The 16,323-nt window shown below is 36.2% G+C and overlaps 1 protein-coding gene across 2 annotated transcripts in view; it reads right to left on the bottom strand.

Moving 5' to 3' along the window:
* FAM199X (family with sequence similarity 199, X-linked) overlaps positions 1 to 16,323 on the bottom strand; it is a 30,448-nt gene that overhangs the window by 7,326 nt on the left and 6,799 nt on the right. For both annotated transcript variants that reach the window (XM_047081888.1, XM_047081889.1), the window contains exon 2: positions 8,312 to 8,531. In XM_047081888.1, coding sequence (XP_046937844.1) covers positions 8,312 to 8,531 — 220 coding nt within the window. The remainder of the gene's footprint in view (positions 1 to 8,311; positions 8,532 to 16,323) is intronic.

The raw sequence follows: 16,323 nt of genomic DNA, 5'->3' as shown, positions 1-16,323 counted from the left end.
TCTCTCTCTTGCTCTCTCTCTCTAAAATAAGTAAGTTTAAGTCATTCATCAAAAAGATAATTTCTTCTACAAGGAATACGTAGCTTTCAAAGACAATGCTTTCATTTTTACAAGGTACAAAATAACACCTTTTGGTTGTTGTTGTCCTTTGCAATGATATATGAACTCTGGATGATAACTAGGCTTTTGAAGTTACCAAAAGGGAAAAGCTAGTTTAGCCATGAAGATTACTGCAATTACACACATTTGGCCTCCTACTGCACCCATAGCACTCTGATAAGTACAGAGGACTCAAAGATTGTCATGGTCCTTACACTAAAACTTTATTCTCCACTGGGGAAGAGAATATAATAACACAAACATACAATTATACAAAATATCAAATGACAAATGCTAGGTATGAAATGACAGATCATCAGTGGAAATATCTAGCAGTGAGTTAAAGCTACAAGATTAAAGCTTAGGAGAGCTACAAGAGGGCAGGCATGGGGAGTGAGATGCATAGAATAACCTAATGAAGACACAAATATGGGGTTGAGATCAGTATGCAAAGTGACCATAAGGCTTAGAATGAAATTATCTAAGCTACTACTGTCAAAAACACACATTTTCATTTTAACAGTCGCTGATGAATCCAAGTGCATAAATGACTACCAACAATTTGTATGACTTCCATTAAAAACTCATTAATTGGGATGCCTGGGTGGCTTAGTCAGTTGAACATTCAACTTTGGTTCAGGTCATGATCTCAGTTTGTGAGTTCAAGCCCCATATCAGGCTCTGCACTGACACCGCAGAGCCTGCTTCGGATCCTGTCTCCCTCTCTCTCTGCCCCTCCCACCCTCAGGCACGCATTCTCTCTTTCTCTGAAAAATAAACATTAAAAGCCCTCATTAATTAACACTGCTTGACTTGTTCATTCACCTTTAGCCCTGATGTTATCTAGTCAATGTCATGAAAGAATAACTGCTGAATGCACACATGAAGGCCATCTTTCAGCCTTTAATGTCAAAAAAGAAAATGTTTTGGGGCTTCTGGGTGGCCCAATCAGTTAAGTGTCCACCTCTTGATTTTGGCTCAGGTCACGATCCCACAGTTAATTGAGATTGAGTCCCGTGTCAGGCTCTGTGCTGACAGCACAAAGGGATACTCTCTCTCTCTCTCTCTCTCTCTCTCTGTCCCTTCCCCACTGGTAAATGCTGTCTTTCCCTAAATAAGCAAACATTTAAAAAAGAAAATATCTTGCTATTTTCCCTTTGAAAGAGTTCAAATCACAGTACTACTACATTAAAGATCTCCCTGGGGTTTCTAAAACAAAAAGAGACAGTCCTTATAATATGAAAGCCTTCCCTTACTTCAAGCTCCTTTGATAAACTATGTAAAGGAACTAACAAAATATGTATACCCTAAAAATTTAAGAAGAATTTTCATCTAAATCTTTAGCGAACTTCTGCTAGGTAGCAGACTATGTTAAACACTTAAATTTGTGCCTTTAGTACTGTTTATGTGTTTGTTTGCGGGGGGGGGCTGTAAAAAAAGACAACTAATGGTTCTTTGGCATTTTTTTTTTTTTTTTTTTGTCAGGGAGAAGTAAACAGATGCCAGAGTTCAAATCCCGGCTATAACTGCTCACTAGCCATGTGATCTTGTAGAGGTTAGTTCGCTTCTTAGAGCCCCAGAGTTATGATTAAGGCCACCCATCTCAAAAGACTGCTAAGAAATTCAAATGAGGTAATAAGCCTGGCACACGGCAATACTCCATACACAGATGTGTTTTCCTTTTTCCATTTCTTGCCATGGTTTTGTACCCTTAGAAAAGGACAAGAAGCCATCACAGAATGACACCTGTTGCTAAAGTGGGTGAAGTTTCACAAGGTAGTCTCAGAATGGCAGAATGGGGAAAAGGAGAAGGCATTCAGGTAAGGAGAATAACCTGGTAAATACACAAATTAAAAAAAAAAAAAAGGATGAGATTAATGAGACCAATATAATTAAAACAGAAAATCAGTGCTAGGGATTTGAAAGCTCAATGGATGAACAAGCTCTTATATGATACAGAGAAGTAGGCCAGTAACATTTTCTACATAGAAGTAACTTGATGTAACTGGTCTTGAGGGAAGATGAGCTAAAAAGCAGTATGGGGATAAATTAGAATGATGAAAGAATGGAATTACACAGGAAGTTCTTATTTGATCTACACTTGGACTAAGATTAACAAAAATGCAAAGAAAATGGGAATAAATAGGGAAAATACAAAACAATTTACAGGACTGTTTTTTTTAAGATTTTATTTTTAAGTAATCTCTACACCCAATGTGGGGCTCCAACTTACAACCCTGAGATCAAGAGTCGCATGCTCTAACGACTGAGCCAGCCAGGTGCCCCTACAAGGCTCTTTGATAACTGAATGGATAAGAGATGACCATTTGTTGAAACCAAAAGAAAACTGGCCACATTTCAGTCATACAACCAACCCATCCAGGGTATGCACTTGATGACTTCCAACTTTTATAGCAAGAGACCTGAAGCAATGTTACAGATCTTCCACTACAATACCGTCATTTTACAAATAAGGAAAAATGATGTCTAGGGAGGGTCATACGGCTAGTGGCAGTATCCAAAGTAGGACAAAAGTCCAGTGCTTTCAACTATGCCCAACCGTCCTGCCTTGCAGGGAGTTTGGAATGAGAGAAGAATGCAATTTCGGATATGGAGAGTTTGTACTGATAATGAAAGAAGCAAGTACAAATGTCCTTCGAAATGATAATAGTTTTTATTCACTACACCATAAGATATGTCACAAAGTGGAGTCTATTTTTTTCCCATGGAAACACTGTAATTGGAAGTTACATTACTGACCAAGGAATCAGCATCAAATAACAGGTACATTAAATAATAAGGTCATCCAAGTGGAAATGTCAAGTAGTCAATTGGAGATATGGGATTAGAGCTGCAGATGTACATCAGAATTAACTGTGTGGGCTCCTGTATATTTATCAGACCATTCTTTTTCCATTTTATAACTGATAATATATTTCAAGCTAAAAATGATTAATAATTCTTATTCCATATTTTTCATGGACAACAGCATTTAATATATTTATATTATAATCAGTAATTGTGGCAAGGAGACAGAATTAAATCAAACCTCTGCCAAATTTTCTGCAGTATGCAGCAAAATTTTATGAGTAAGCTCATTTCTGTAACAGTCGATGTGTAATTTCAAATTGTACCTTTAGGTTTCAAGTGTGACAGCTGAATTACTCACTCTAAATTTTCTATGGTTCCCTGCTCAACAGTAAAATAATTTTTCAAGCTCTAAGACTAGTCAAATATATCTTTAATAACAAAAGGACTGCAAGCAAAGAAAACTGTCAGCAAAGCAAAATGCTTTGATTCTACTTCATTCTAAGCTTAAAATCCTGCCTTATCAAGTAGTTAGTATTTCTCGTCCCAAAGAATCTATGAATCCTTTATATTTACTTTGGTAGTAATTGAAACCTCTGTTAAAAAGAAAGATTTAAACAGATATGGTTTTTAATCACAACAAAGGTAATATGAATTTTTAAATTACAGTCAACAATTTCTAGTCTATATTAATCCTAACATATAATTTGTAATCGTCTTCTTGGATAAATTATTGCAATCATCTTCTTGGATAATGTACTGCTAATCATTATGTGGTCCCACAAAGAGCACTTTTTTTTTAAACTGAAGATTAAATTGGCTTTATTAACCCATTCATGAATCAGGCAGTATCTCATATAGCAAATAAAGAGATTATTCACAAAACTAAACAAATAAAAAGTTTTTTAACTGCAGAGAGAGGGCCTTAAAAAAAGGAAGTTATTAACAAGGAATGCATTGTTTGGCAAGGTTGCTGTCCTCCTAAGGAAAGCAAAAGAATTCTATCAGTAAATTTCCTAGTATTGACCAAGACATCCCATATTGACTACTTAAAGGTTACATTCCCAGGACGTTGAAACTGCAGTTAGGTTAGGTATTAAGTCTTGGTTTGCCAGACTTGGCCTAAGTGACACCATATTGGGCCTATAGTTTTCTTTTTAACAGATTTCAACTGATATTTATTGAGTCTGTCTTATGAGTTTGGTGCATTGTATGCCCTGGCAGGCAGCCACAGAGAGCATTTTAAGCCTTTCAGAATAGTACTTAAAAACAAATACCCATGGTGACAGAGTACCCGCACTCCAGTTTCAGAAGTCCAGTTCAGAAAACACATTACTAAGGCAAGCTTTATTTTTGCTCCAATGTTAGAGTCAGTCATGTACATTAACAGTGAGTGGCTGGAGATAGTTTTCCACTCTACTCATGAAATGAATGAAGAAGTCAGCAATTAAAATTAAAAAACGACTACTGTGTTGCAACATTATGGATGGTAAGAACTTTATTTTTTTAATGTTTATTTATTTTAGACACAGAGAGACAGAGTACAAGCAGGGGAGGGGCAGAGAGAGCCAGAGACAGTCTGAAGCAGGCTCCAGGTTCTGAGCTGTCAGCACAGAGCCCAAGACGGGGCTCAAACCCATGAACCCACGAACCGTGAGATCATGATATTATCTGAAGTGGGACACTTAATCAACCAAGCCACCCAGGAGCCCCTGGATGGTAAGAACTTTAATTCAAATAAAATAATCAGAAAAAATAATTCTCAGAATTATCAGGACTCCATCTGACTATATTTTAAAGAATCCTTGTAGTCTGCTATGTATGTATGTATGTATGTATGCAATTTTTTTAAATTTTTTTTTTCAACGTTTATTTATTTTTGGGACAGAGAGAGACAGAGCATGAACGGGGGAGGGGCAGAGAGAGAGGGAGACACAGAATCGGAAACAGGCTCCAGGCTCCGAGCCATCAGCCCAGAGCCTGACGCGGGGCTCGAACTCCCGGACCGCGAGATCGTGACCTGGCTGAAGTCGGACGCTTAACCGACTGCGCCACCCAGGCGCCCCTGTATGCAATTTTTAAAAATATAATTTATTGTCAAATTGGCTTCCATATAACACCCAGTGCTCATCCCAACAAGTGCCCTCCTCAATGCCCATCACCCACTTTCCCCTCTCCCCCACCCCCCCTCAGCCCTCAGTTTGTTCTCTGTATTTAAGAGTCTCTTGTGGTTTGCCCCCTCCCTCTCTGTTTGTAACTATTTTTTCCCCTTCCCTTCCCCCATGGTCTTCTGTTAAGTTTCTCAAGATCCACATATGAGTGAAAACATGTATTTTGTCTTTCTCCGACTGACTTATTTCACTTAGCATAATACCCTCCAGTTCCATCCACGTTGCTGCAAATGGCATGATTTTATTCTTTCTCATTGCCAAGTAGTAGTTTGATTTTAAATACAAAGTGTGCACTTAAAACTGAGGCACAAAATAAAAAGGTACCGACACAAAGATGCTCACTGCTGTGCTATCTAAAACAGAAAAAATTCTGAAATGGATATAAATAGGGTAATGGTTTCACAAACTCTGGCATATCTAGCACCAGGAATATTATAAAGTCATTAAAAGAGTTATAATGAAGATCATGAAAAAGTTTATATGCTAAATGAAAAAATTTTATTACAATATTTTATCTAGAAGAGAATACTTCCTAACTCATTCCATGAGGCCAAAGCAACGCGAAGGTATCACAAAAAAACTACAGACCCATACCCCTTACGAATGCAGACATAAAAATCCTAAACAAAATACTAACAAATGAAATCCAGCAGCATATTAAAAGGAATATATACCATGACCAATTAGGATTTTTTTCCAGGAATGCAAAGGTGGGTCAACATACAAAAATCAATGTAGTACATCCTACTAATAGAATGAAGGGAAGAAATTGCATGGTCATCTCAATAAATGCAGTAAAAGCATTTTGACAAAATCTAAATACTCTTTCAGATAAAAACACTCAACAAACTAGGAATAGAAGAGAAATTCCTCAATATGATAAAAGGGCATATATGAAAAACCTACAGCTACCATTATGCTCCGTGGTGAAAGACTGAAAGCTTCTGTCTTAAGATCAGAAAAGACAAGGATGTCTATTCTTGCCACTTCTATTCAACACTGCACTGGTGATCTAGCCAGAGCAATTAGGCAAGAGAAAAAAAAAGCTATCCAGATTGGAAATGAAGAAGAAAAACTATCTTTATTTATAGATGATAAATAAGATCTTAAACATAAAAACTCTAAAGAATCCACACAAAGAATAATCATTTAAGCTAAAAAAATTAGTTCAGCAAAGTGGTAGGATACACAATCAATATAAATCAATATAAATCAATAAAGTTTTATTTCTATACACCAGCAATGAACACAAAAATGAAATTAAAAAAACAATTCCATTTACAACAGTATCAAAGAATAAAATATGTAGGAATAAATTGAACCAAAGAAGTACAAGGCTTAGACACTAAAAACTACAACAGATTCGATACAATCCTTATCAAAACTCCAACTGCCCTTTTTGTAGAAATGGATCACTTAATCCTAGAATTCATACGGAATTTCAGAAGGGATCCCCAATAGCTAAAACAGGCTTAATAAAGAAGAACAAAGTAGGAGAACTCATACTTCCTGATTTCAAACCTCACTACAAAGCTAGAGCAATTAAAACTGTGGCACTGGCATAAGAATAGACATATATATATTAATGGAATATAACTGACAGTCCAGAACTAAACCCACATCTATGACCAATTCATTTCCACAAGGGTACCAAGACCATTCAATAAGAAAAGAATATAGTCTTTTCAACAAATGGTGTTGGGACAACTGAACATCTACATGCAAAAGAATGAATTTGGATCCCTATCTTACATCAAAGACCTAAATGTAAAAACTGAAACTCTAAGAAGGAAACAGGTGAAAATCTGCATGACCTTAGATTAAACAATGGTTTTTTAAATATAACATCATAAGCACAGAATTTGAAGAAAAAATAAATTGAACTTCTTTAAAATTAAAAAAATTTTGTGTGTCAAAGGACAGCATCAAGTAAAAAAAATAACCCACAGGGGCACCTGAGTGGTTCAGTCAGTTGAGCATGGGACTTTCACTTGGGTCATGGTTGGGGAGTTCAGGCCCCACGTTGGGCTCTGCGCTGACAGCATGGAGGCTGCTTGGGATTCTGTCTCCCTCTCTCTATCTCTCTCTCTGCCCCTCCCCGACTTGTCCTTATGTTCTCTCTCTCAAAAATAAATAAACTTTAAAAAATGAAATAAAAATTTAACTTTCAGTGTAGCATTTTTATAACAAGAAAAAACTGAAACCAATCTAAATATCCATTATTAGGGAACAGGTTAAATAAATTATGATATAGGTATCGAAAAGAATGAGATATTAGTTGAAAAAAAGCAAAGGGCCAAACAGTGGCCAACATATGATCCCATTTGTGTGTTTTTAACACTGTGCAAACATAATTGGATCTGCACAAACTCTTAACAGTGGTAACCACAGCAGAGTGGGACTTGGAGACTTATTTTTAACTTCATGCCAGCCTGTTTTCATATTTTAATAAGAAAATGTTTAAAATAAAATAATATTTGATTCCTCTTTTAGAACACAACTTCAAAGTTTTGGATGGCTTTCAAACATAGTAGGCATTCAAATATCTGTTGAACATAACATTTGCTATATGCAAGGAAAGCTTCTTCAAATGTTACTGTTTTTTACAATCAGACAATGGATGTTGCAATAACATGATTTACATTTTCTGATAGACTGCATTCATTATACGGCAGAATTTCCAAGCAATTTGTACAAAGCCATTTTACATGGTATATATGCCATAAGAAAAAAAAAAACTGTAGGACAAAAAACATCTCTACATATGAAGAGAATACAAAATGAGTAATTGTATTGTGTTGCTGATAACAGAGCCAAAAATTGTTTTTATGATAATAATGGTTTCAGAGCCCAGATATATAGAACATAACCCTGATGCAAAGATATTGTGCCTATAAGGACACGAAGGCTTTTTACTATAGCAGGAAGAATACATTTGCTTGGATTCATGCATAGAAAAGTACTGATTATATATAATAATGGGAACATTATACAAGTATTAAATTACACGAAAATCTAAATAAGGATATCTGCAGCATCAGATGCCTAAATGGTACATTAGCAAAAATAAAGGATACATATTCCATCTAATTCTTAATGTTGTCAGAGAATTTCCAGGACTGGATAAACACTGAAGAAAATTTACTTTGAGGTAGAGATGAAAATATCAAAATAGAAATTCATTCTTCTATTTATGGAATAATGATGGTAATACAAAGAAAAACAAAACCTACCTGCCATTCAAACTCGCTATCTGACCAATCCCAGTATGTGCTAATAGAAGAAGAGACATCACTGCAGACACTTCCCTCAGGGAATAAATCAAAAGAAGTGAAGTCTTGATCATCTAACAGGGAATAGCAGTCATCTTGATCTCCAACAGAAACTGATGAAAATAGCTCCTCACTGCATTCTGAGCTGGCAACGCTTGTTCCACAAGAAGTTAAGTTCCACCTTAAAAACACAACACAAAAAAAATTACAATAGGAACTACAAAATCCACACAATTTTAAGATATTAATAGGATACATTTATGACATTTATGATGACTGTACTGAAAAGAGCCCAAATGCCCATCGATGGATGAATGGATAAAGAAGATGTGGTGTATATATACAATGGAGTATTACTTGGCAATCAAAAAGAATGAAATCTTGCCATTTGCAACTACATGGATGGAACTGGAGGGTATTATTTTAAGTGAAATTAGTCAGAGAAAGACAAAAATCATATGACTTCACTCATATGAGGACTGTAAGACACAGAACAGATGAACATAAGAGAAGGGTAGCAAAAATAATATAAAAACAAGGAGGGGGACAAAACATAAGAGACTCTTAAACATGGAGAACAAACAGGGTTACTGGAGGGGTTGTGGAAGGGATGGGCTAAATGGGTAAGGGGCACTAAGGAATCTACTCCTGAAATCATTGCTGCACTATATGCTAATTTGGATGTAAATTTAAAGCATAAAAAATAAAATTTAAAAAAAATTAAGAAATCATCCTAAAAAAAAGACTGTATGTCTTTAGGTATGACAATATTATTGTGATTATTTTCAAAAGAGCCCTTCTCTTTTAAGAATGTACACTAAAACATTTATGAATGAAATATATCTGGAATTTGTCTCGAAATTATAAGAAGGGTTTGAGGAATGAGTAGTGGTATGAAGCACACTGTCATATGCAAATAATTGTTGAAGCTGGGTATGAGGTTCATTACACTAGTCCTTTTAATTTTTGTATTTGAAAATTTTGATAATAAAACATTTTAAAAGAAAATTGTATTTAGGGGAGCCTGGGTGGCTCAGTCGGTTAAGAGTTCCACTCTTGATTTCGGCTCAGGTCATGACCCCAGGGTCCTAGGATCGAGCCCTACATCGGGCTCCACACTGAGCTTGGAGTCTACTTAAGATTCTCTCTCTTCCTCTGCCACTCTCCCTCACTTTCATGCTCTCTCTAAAATAAATAAATATATGTATTTATATTAAATAAAGATTGTATTTAAATTAAGAATACAGTAAAACCTTCATCTATAATCAAAACTTCTAGCATAGTAGTTATGAATACACTTTGAAGTCAGACTGAGTTCAAATTCTTGCTCTATCATTTGATTACTACTACTACTACTTGATCTTAAGCAAAATATACCCTCCTCAAGTCTGTGTTCTCATCTTTAAGAAACAGTTATTAGGAACATTATATAAGAATGCATATGGAACACTTACAGACATAAAAAGTGCTCAATACATGGTAGCTATTATTATTTTTTAATTAATTTATTTTGGGAGAGAGAGCACACGCACATCAGTGGGGTAGGGCAAGAGAGAGAGAGAGAGAGAATCATATATATGTTAAGTATAGAAAGCAGGATACTAGCATATATAACTTGAAAACATTTTTTTTTATTTTTTGAATGTTTATTTGTTTTTGAGAGGCAGAGCATGAGCAGGGAGGAATAGAGAGAGAGGGAGACACAGAACCCAAAACAGGCTCCAGGCTTTGAGCTGTCAGCGCAGAGCCCAATGCAGGGCTTAAACTCACAAACTATGAGACCATGACCTGAGTCGAAGTCGGAGGCTTAAACGACTGAGCCACCCAGGCTCCCCTATCTTGAAAACATTTTAATGCCTGTAAAATATTCCACTGATTAAAAAGTATCATAACTTATTTAATCTTATTCCTTCAGTAATACTTAGGCTGTTTCCATTTGGGGGGTTAACTCTTTTTTGGTTATAACTATTTATCAAAATATTTAATCTCTAAAGATAGATTACTTGAAAGGAAAGTACTGAGTCAAAGAATATGAACATTTCTGAAGGTCATATCATACTTAGCCAAAGACCTTTCTGAAAAGCTGCACCAATTTACAATCCCCAAAGGAGTATACAAAAAGTGCTCATTTCACCACAAACTTAACAGCAGTAGAATTTTCAAAATTTTTATCTATATGATAGAAAAAACCACATTTTTATATCAATTTTTATTTCTTTAATTACTGGCAAGATCAAATTCTAAAACATTTATTAACTATTTTGCTCTAGTGTTTTTGTATGTGTTAATGTTTTCCTTATTGATTTAATGAGTTCTTAATACATTAGCAACATTAACATTTTGTCTGTGGTATTTATTGCAGGGTTACTTTTTTTTGTCTCAAAATCTACAAGTCTGCTTTCTTTTGTAAATTTCCACTAGCTTTATACTATTAAGGAGGTAATCTTCATTGCTTTGGCAGTAGCCTAGGGAATTAATCCTTAAGATAATGATTTGGTACATCCGATACCAATAAGATACTGAAATAATTACCTCCTGAAGAAAAGCCTGTTACTTAAGATTGTTTCTCATCCCTCATTAAATCCATTATTTCTTGAATTGTGTTTTTCATTTTTTACCTCCCCACTTTGTACGACTAATCTTAATTTCAAAGTTCTTGATTTACAAAATTTGGGCAATCTGACAATTTTATAGCATCAAAACACACACAGACACACAGTCTCTAAACTGTTATAGTTCAGTAAATATAAACACAGATGTCATCAAGCTTTTATAAATAGGCAAAAATCTAATTCATCTAACAATCTTAGAATACCCTGTAATATTACATAGATTCATCACACGCCTCCTAGGCAGGCAGTATCCTCATTTTTCAAAAAATCAACAAACCTAGCAGAATTAACCAAGTTAATATAGTTTATAAGGCAATATAAAAGCTATAAAATGGCAATCACAAGATTTGTCCTAGACCTAGTAAACCAGTACCTATACTGTATTCTGGGCAAATTATTTTTTCTTTTGTGTCTTCAAATTGCATGTGACTTTTTAAAACCTTCATTCACCCACTCAACAAACATTTAGCTAGCATCTTCTATGTGCCACGTACTGTGTTATGTGGTAGGAAAAGCTGTTAGGTAATTGTTTTTAATGAGAATTCCTTTTGAGCTTGCAAAAATTCTGCAGAAATGTGTTTCCTTCCATGAGTAATAATGGCTTTCCTTTTTAAAAAAACTATGCTAGATTTAATAATCTAATGTTTGGATCACTGAAGAGCAGTCAGGAATTTGCTTGGTTTTGTGTTCTAACCGTAGGGCAAAATCAGTATGTTTCTCAATTTTCCAGGTCCATGACTTTATAACAGATTTAACAGGATTCTGGGTATTCTTAGAAGCCTTTTCTCTTTTTTCTTGTAATTAACAGTGGCAATAAAAGTGGGTTCATACTTGAAACCAATCATTTACAAAACAGAAAATTAGTATTTTTACTACTAGAGATTTTTTAAAAATTCTATTATCTTCTAATTTCCAAATATTATCTTTATTATTACTTTAAGGCAATGTGAACAAAAACAAACTAGATAGTACTTTTTTATCCACTGCTGGTGGGAGTGTTAAATTGGCATAATCTTCCTAAAAAGCAATTTGGTACTGTACATATATCAAGAGCTTCAAAGAAGTTCATTCCTTTGGACTCAGTAATTGCCCCTCTAGGAATCTATCACTTCCTCAAATAGAAATTTGGAAAAATATGTATGTACAAACATGTCCAAACAATATCATGTATAATAGCCAATAAAGGGAAAAGACATGGTCCCCAAATATGGGGAATAATTAAATAACATATCTAAATAATGGTGTTTTATAATCAATAAATTTATATTTCAGACTATTTTTTAAAAAGGAAAACACTCACAATGTAAGTGCAAAAACCCGGTCACAAATTTTATATAACCTGATCCTGATTTTTAAAAATTACATATGAACATAAAAAGAATATTAAAAGTAACAACATCAAAATGTTGATAGTTGTTTTCTTTACTGAAAGGGATCATAGGTGATCCCTACAGTTTTGCATATGCCAATTTTCTAAAATGAGATTTTATAATAAAAATTTAAGTGTGATTTCAAATATGTAATGAATGACCACTGTGTGCATGTGCTCAGTCAGCACTGAACTATTCAAACCTGCAAAGCCCCTACATCTTATTCCACTAAGAGAAAGCTACCTAATACTAAGATCCTAGCTATAATCATAAAATTATTCACAAAGGAGACTTTCTATCTTAAAAGAAAAATGTTGAAAAGAATCCCAATGGAGTTTATTGGGAGTTTATTAATCCAATGGATTAATAACAAGGCTTGCTGTCCAAATTTTAATTTAAAAAAAGTAAAGCCAAGTACATTTATCTGCAAGGCTTATCTGCCAAAAACCCCATACAGCCACTCCTGACCTCCGCTACACCTTTGGAGCAGCACAGGCCATTAAGGTCCCAAGTAAGAGCAGGTGATACAACCCTGCTAGCTACTCTACTCACTCAAATTCCTAACTCTCCTCCTAGCAATCTCAATTGTCTTGGTACCCTCTCCACAGCCTCGGAAGCAAAAAACATTCCATGTCATGTCTAAGGTTAATTATTCCATTTGGGCTTCTGAGTTCAACCCATCCATCTCTTGTCATCCCACACTCTCTTGCATTTTCAATTTCTCCCTTTCCTGTGGGTTGCTCCTAAAGAGCTAAAAGCTCTATTCTTGGAAAAGAGAAACTAAACAAAGCAAACAACAACAATGAAGAAACCTTCACCTTTTTTTCAAATTATTATATCTCCTCTCTTTCCCTTCCCTGCTAAATTAATTGAAAAGTTCCTTCTTCTTTCAACCTTTGTAACCCACAGTTCTACTCCTAAGACGCTACTGGAATTTCTGTTCTGAATGCTCCCAAATCCACACTTCTAGCCTGGATAGTTCTCCCAAGCCTGATCCCCATTCTCAACTTGTCTCAAGAAGTCCCCAAACTAAATTCCTCCTGCCTCTATAATCTGTTACTTCACGGAGTGTGGTTCTCCCACCTGCAACTTACAGCTGTTTTGCAACTGTTAATTCTATATTGAGATAGGGAAACTGTGGGGAGTACAAAAGGTACACAATAGTATTGGGGTTCTTCTGGGTAATCACCTAACCAAATAATTGCTTTATACAATAGTTCATTTCCTGTTCTGCCAATAGGGTGTACAAAAGTGGGGCACCGTCCTCCCACACGCTTTTCACAATTGTGCAATGTCTAAGTACTGATGTACTACTAAAAGATGAAGAGAATAACACATCGAGTAGTTCATATTAATCTCCTTCAATTTAATTCCAGGACCAACCAATATCATCTTAATTTTTTTCAGTTTTGTAAATGACATCCTTTTTTGATAATGGTGGAGAGTGCCATGGACAAATGCCAACAATTACATCAGAAAAATCCTGTATCAAAACCAAGGAAAAATGTCATAAACACCACATATATTCTGTATTAACATTTAAACTAAAAAAAATAATTAAGTTTCTTAAAATTTATTTTATTCTAAGCAAAATTCCAGACAAACCCAACTCGGTCATAAATCCTAAAAGATACTCCTAGGAAAGTGTGATTTCTTAGGAAAGTGGCTGTGTTCATGTAATTTTCCACTGAATGTAGAGTAGTGACATGCCATTTGAAGTCTCAGGTGACTCTAATATGAACACTACAAACATTCAAACTTAGGGATAATAAATAATAGTGCCTCGAATCCCTTGGCTAACAAAGATTTCAAATATAGCCCAGAGTCAGGTAAATGAGCAGGCACAAAACTGTCATCATCAGATACTATCAACGATATCAAACAATCTCCACAGTTTTCTCATCAGGTAACAAGGAAGAAGCAAAATAAACGTAAATCAAGTATCTGCCAACTGACAAGCTTTTTATTTCCAATAAAATGTGTTTTATAATGACTAAACCCAAAGCAGAACATCAGTACTCAACTATTCTGATCTGTTTTGAATTGTTGCTTGAACTGGTGATGTGAAGGAAAAAAGTGACACATGCAAATTCAAAATAAAAGAATTCTGTAAACTAAACTTTGCCTACATACATGACTTAGCTGTTTGCTTCTCTCTGAGAAGAACTGACTGGAAGTATATGGTCCTCTCAAATGCCATCTTGAGGAGGGGTAGGAAGGCAGAAGAGTCCAAAATGAGAAAAGATTTAAAAAGTAGCCTAAGGGGGAGTGTGGGGAAGATGGCGGCTTAGGAGGACGCTGGGCTCACCGCGCATCCTGCTGATCACTTAGATTCCACCTACACCTGCTAAACTAACCCAGAATACCACCAGAAACTAGCAGAACGGAGTCTCCGGAGCCAAGCACAGATGAGAGGCCCACGAAGAGGGGCCCCTCCTGAGGTGGATCACCTAAGGAGAAGCGAGCTAAGCCTGCCCCTCCTGCCCCCGTGCACCTTGCCTACCCACCCCAGCTAATATGCCAGATCCCCAGCTCCACAAGCCTGGCAGTGTGCAAGTAGCCCAGACGGGCCACACCACCCCACAGTGAATCCCGCCCCTAGGAGAGGGGAAGAGAAGGCACACACCAGTCTGACTGTGGCCCCAGCGGTGGGCCAGGGGCAGACATCAGGTCTGACTGTGGCCCCGCCCACCAACGCAAGTTATTCAAGACAGCACAGGGGAAGTGCCCTGCAGGTCCGCACCACTCCAGGGACTATCCAAAATGACCAAGCGGAAGAATTCCCCTCAGAAGAATCTCCAGGAAATAACAACAGCTAATGAACTGATCAAAAAGGATTTAAATAATATAACAGAAAGTGAATTTAGAATAATAGTCATAAAATTAATCACTGAGCTTGAAAACAGTATAGAGGACAGCAGAGAATCTCTTGCTACAGAGATCAAGGGACTAAGGAACAGTCACGAGGAGCTGAAAAACGCTTTAAACGAAATGCAAAACAAAATGGAAACCACGACGGCTCGGATTGAAGAGGCAGAGGAGAGAATAGGTGAACTAGAAGATAAAGTTATGGAAAAAGAGGAAGCTGAGAGAAAGAGAGATAAAAAAAAAATCCAGGAGTATGAGGGGAAAATTAGAGAACTAAGTGACACACTAAAAAGAAATAATATACGCATAATTGGTATCCCAGAGGAGGAAGAGAGAGGGAAAGGTGCTGAAGGGGTACTTGAAGAAATAATAGCTGAGAACTTCCCGGATCTGGGGAAGGAAAAAGGCATTGAAATCCAAGAGGCACAGAGAACTCCCTTCAGACGTAACTTGAATCGATCTTCTGCACGACATATCATAGTGAAACTGGCAAAATACAAGGATAAAGAGAAAATTCTGAAAGCAGCAAGGGATAAACGTGCCCTAACGTATAAAGGGAGACCTATAAGACTCGTGACTGATCTCTCTTTTGAAACTTGGCAGGCCAGAAAGAATTGGCACGAGATTTTCAGTGTGCTAGACAGAAAAAATATGCAGGCGAGAATCCTTTATCCAGCAAGTCTGTCATTTAGAATAGAAGGAGAGATAAAGGTCTTCCCAAACAAACAAAAACTGAAGGAATTTGTCACTACTAAACCAGCCCTACAAGAGATCCTAAGGGGGACCCTGTGAGACAAAGTACCAGAGACATCACTACAAGCATAAAAACATACAGACATCACAATGACTCTAAACCCGTATCTTTCTATAATAACACTGAATGTAAATGGATTAAATGCGCCAACCAAAAGACATAGGGTATCAGAATGGATAAAAAAGCAAGACCCATCTATTTGCTGTCTACAAGAGACTCATTTTAGACCTGAGAACACCTTTAGATTCAGAGTGAGGGGATGGAGAACTATTTATCATGCTACTGGAAGCCAGAAGAAAGCTGGAGTAGCCACACTTATATCAGACAAACTAGACTTTAAATTAAAGGCTGTAACAAGAGATGAAGAAG

The sequence above is a fragment of the Lynx rufus genome, unplaced genomic scaffold (genome assembly GCF_022079265.1).
Source record: "Lynx rufus isolate CCGP_SWC_20201006 ecotype Redwood Valley unplaced genomic scaffold, mLynRuf1.p SCAF_19, whole genome shotgun sequence".
NCBI lineage: Eukaryota > Metazoa > Chordata > Mammalia > Carnivora > Felidae > Lynx > Lynx rufus.
This window is presented reverse-complemented; position numbering and strand designations above follow the sequence as displayed.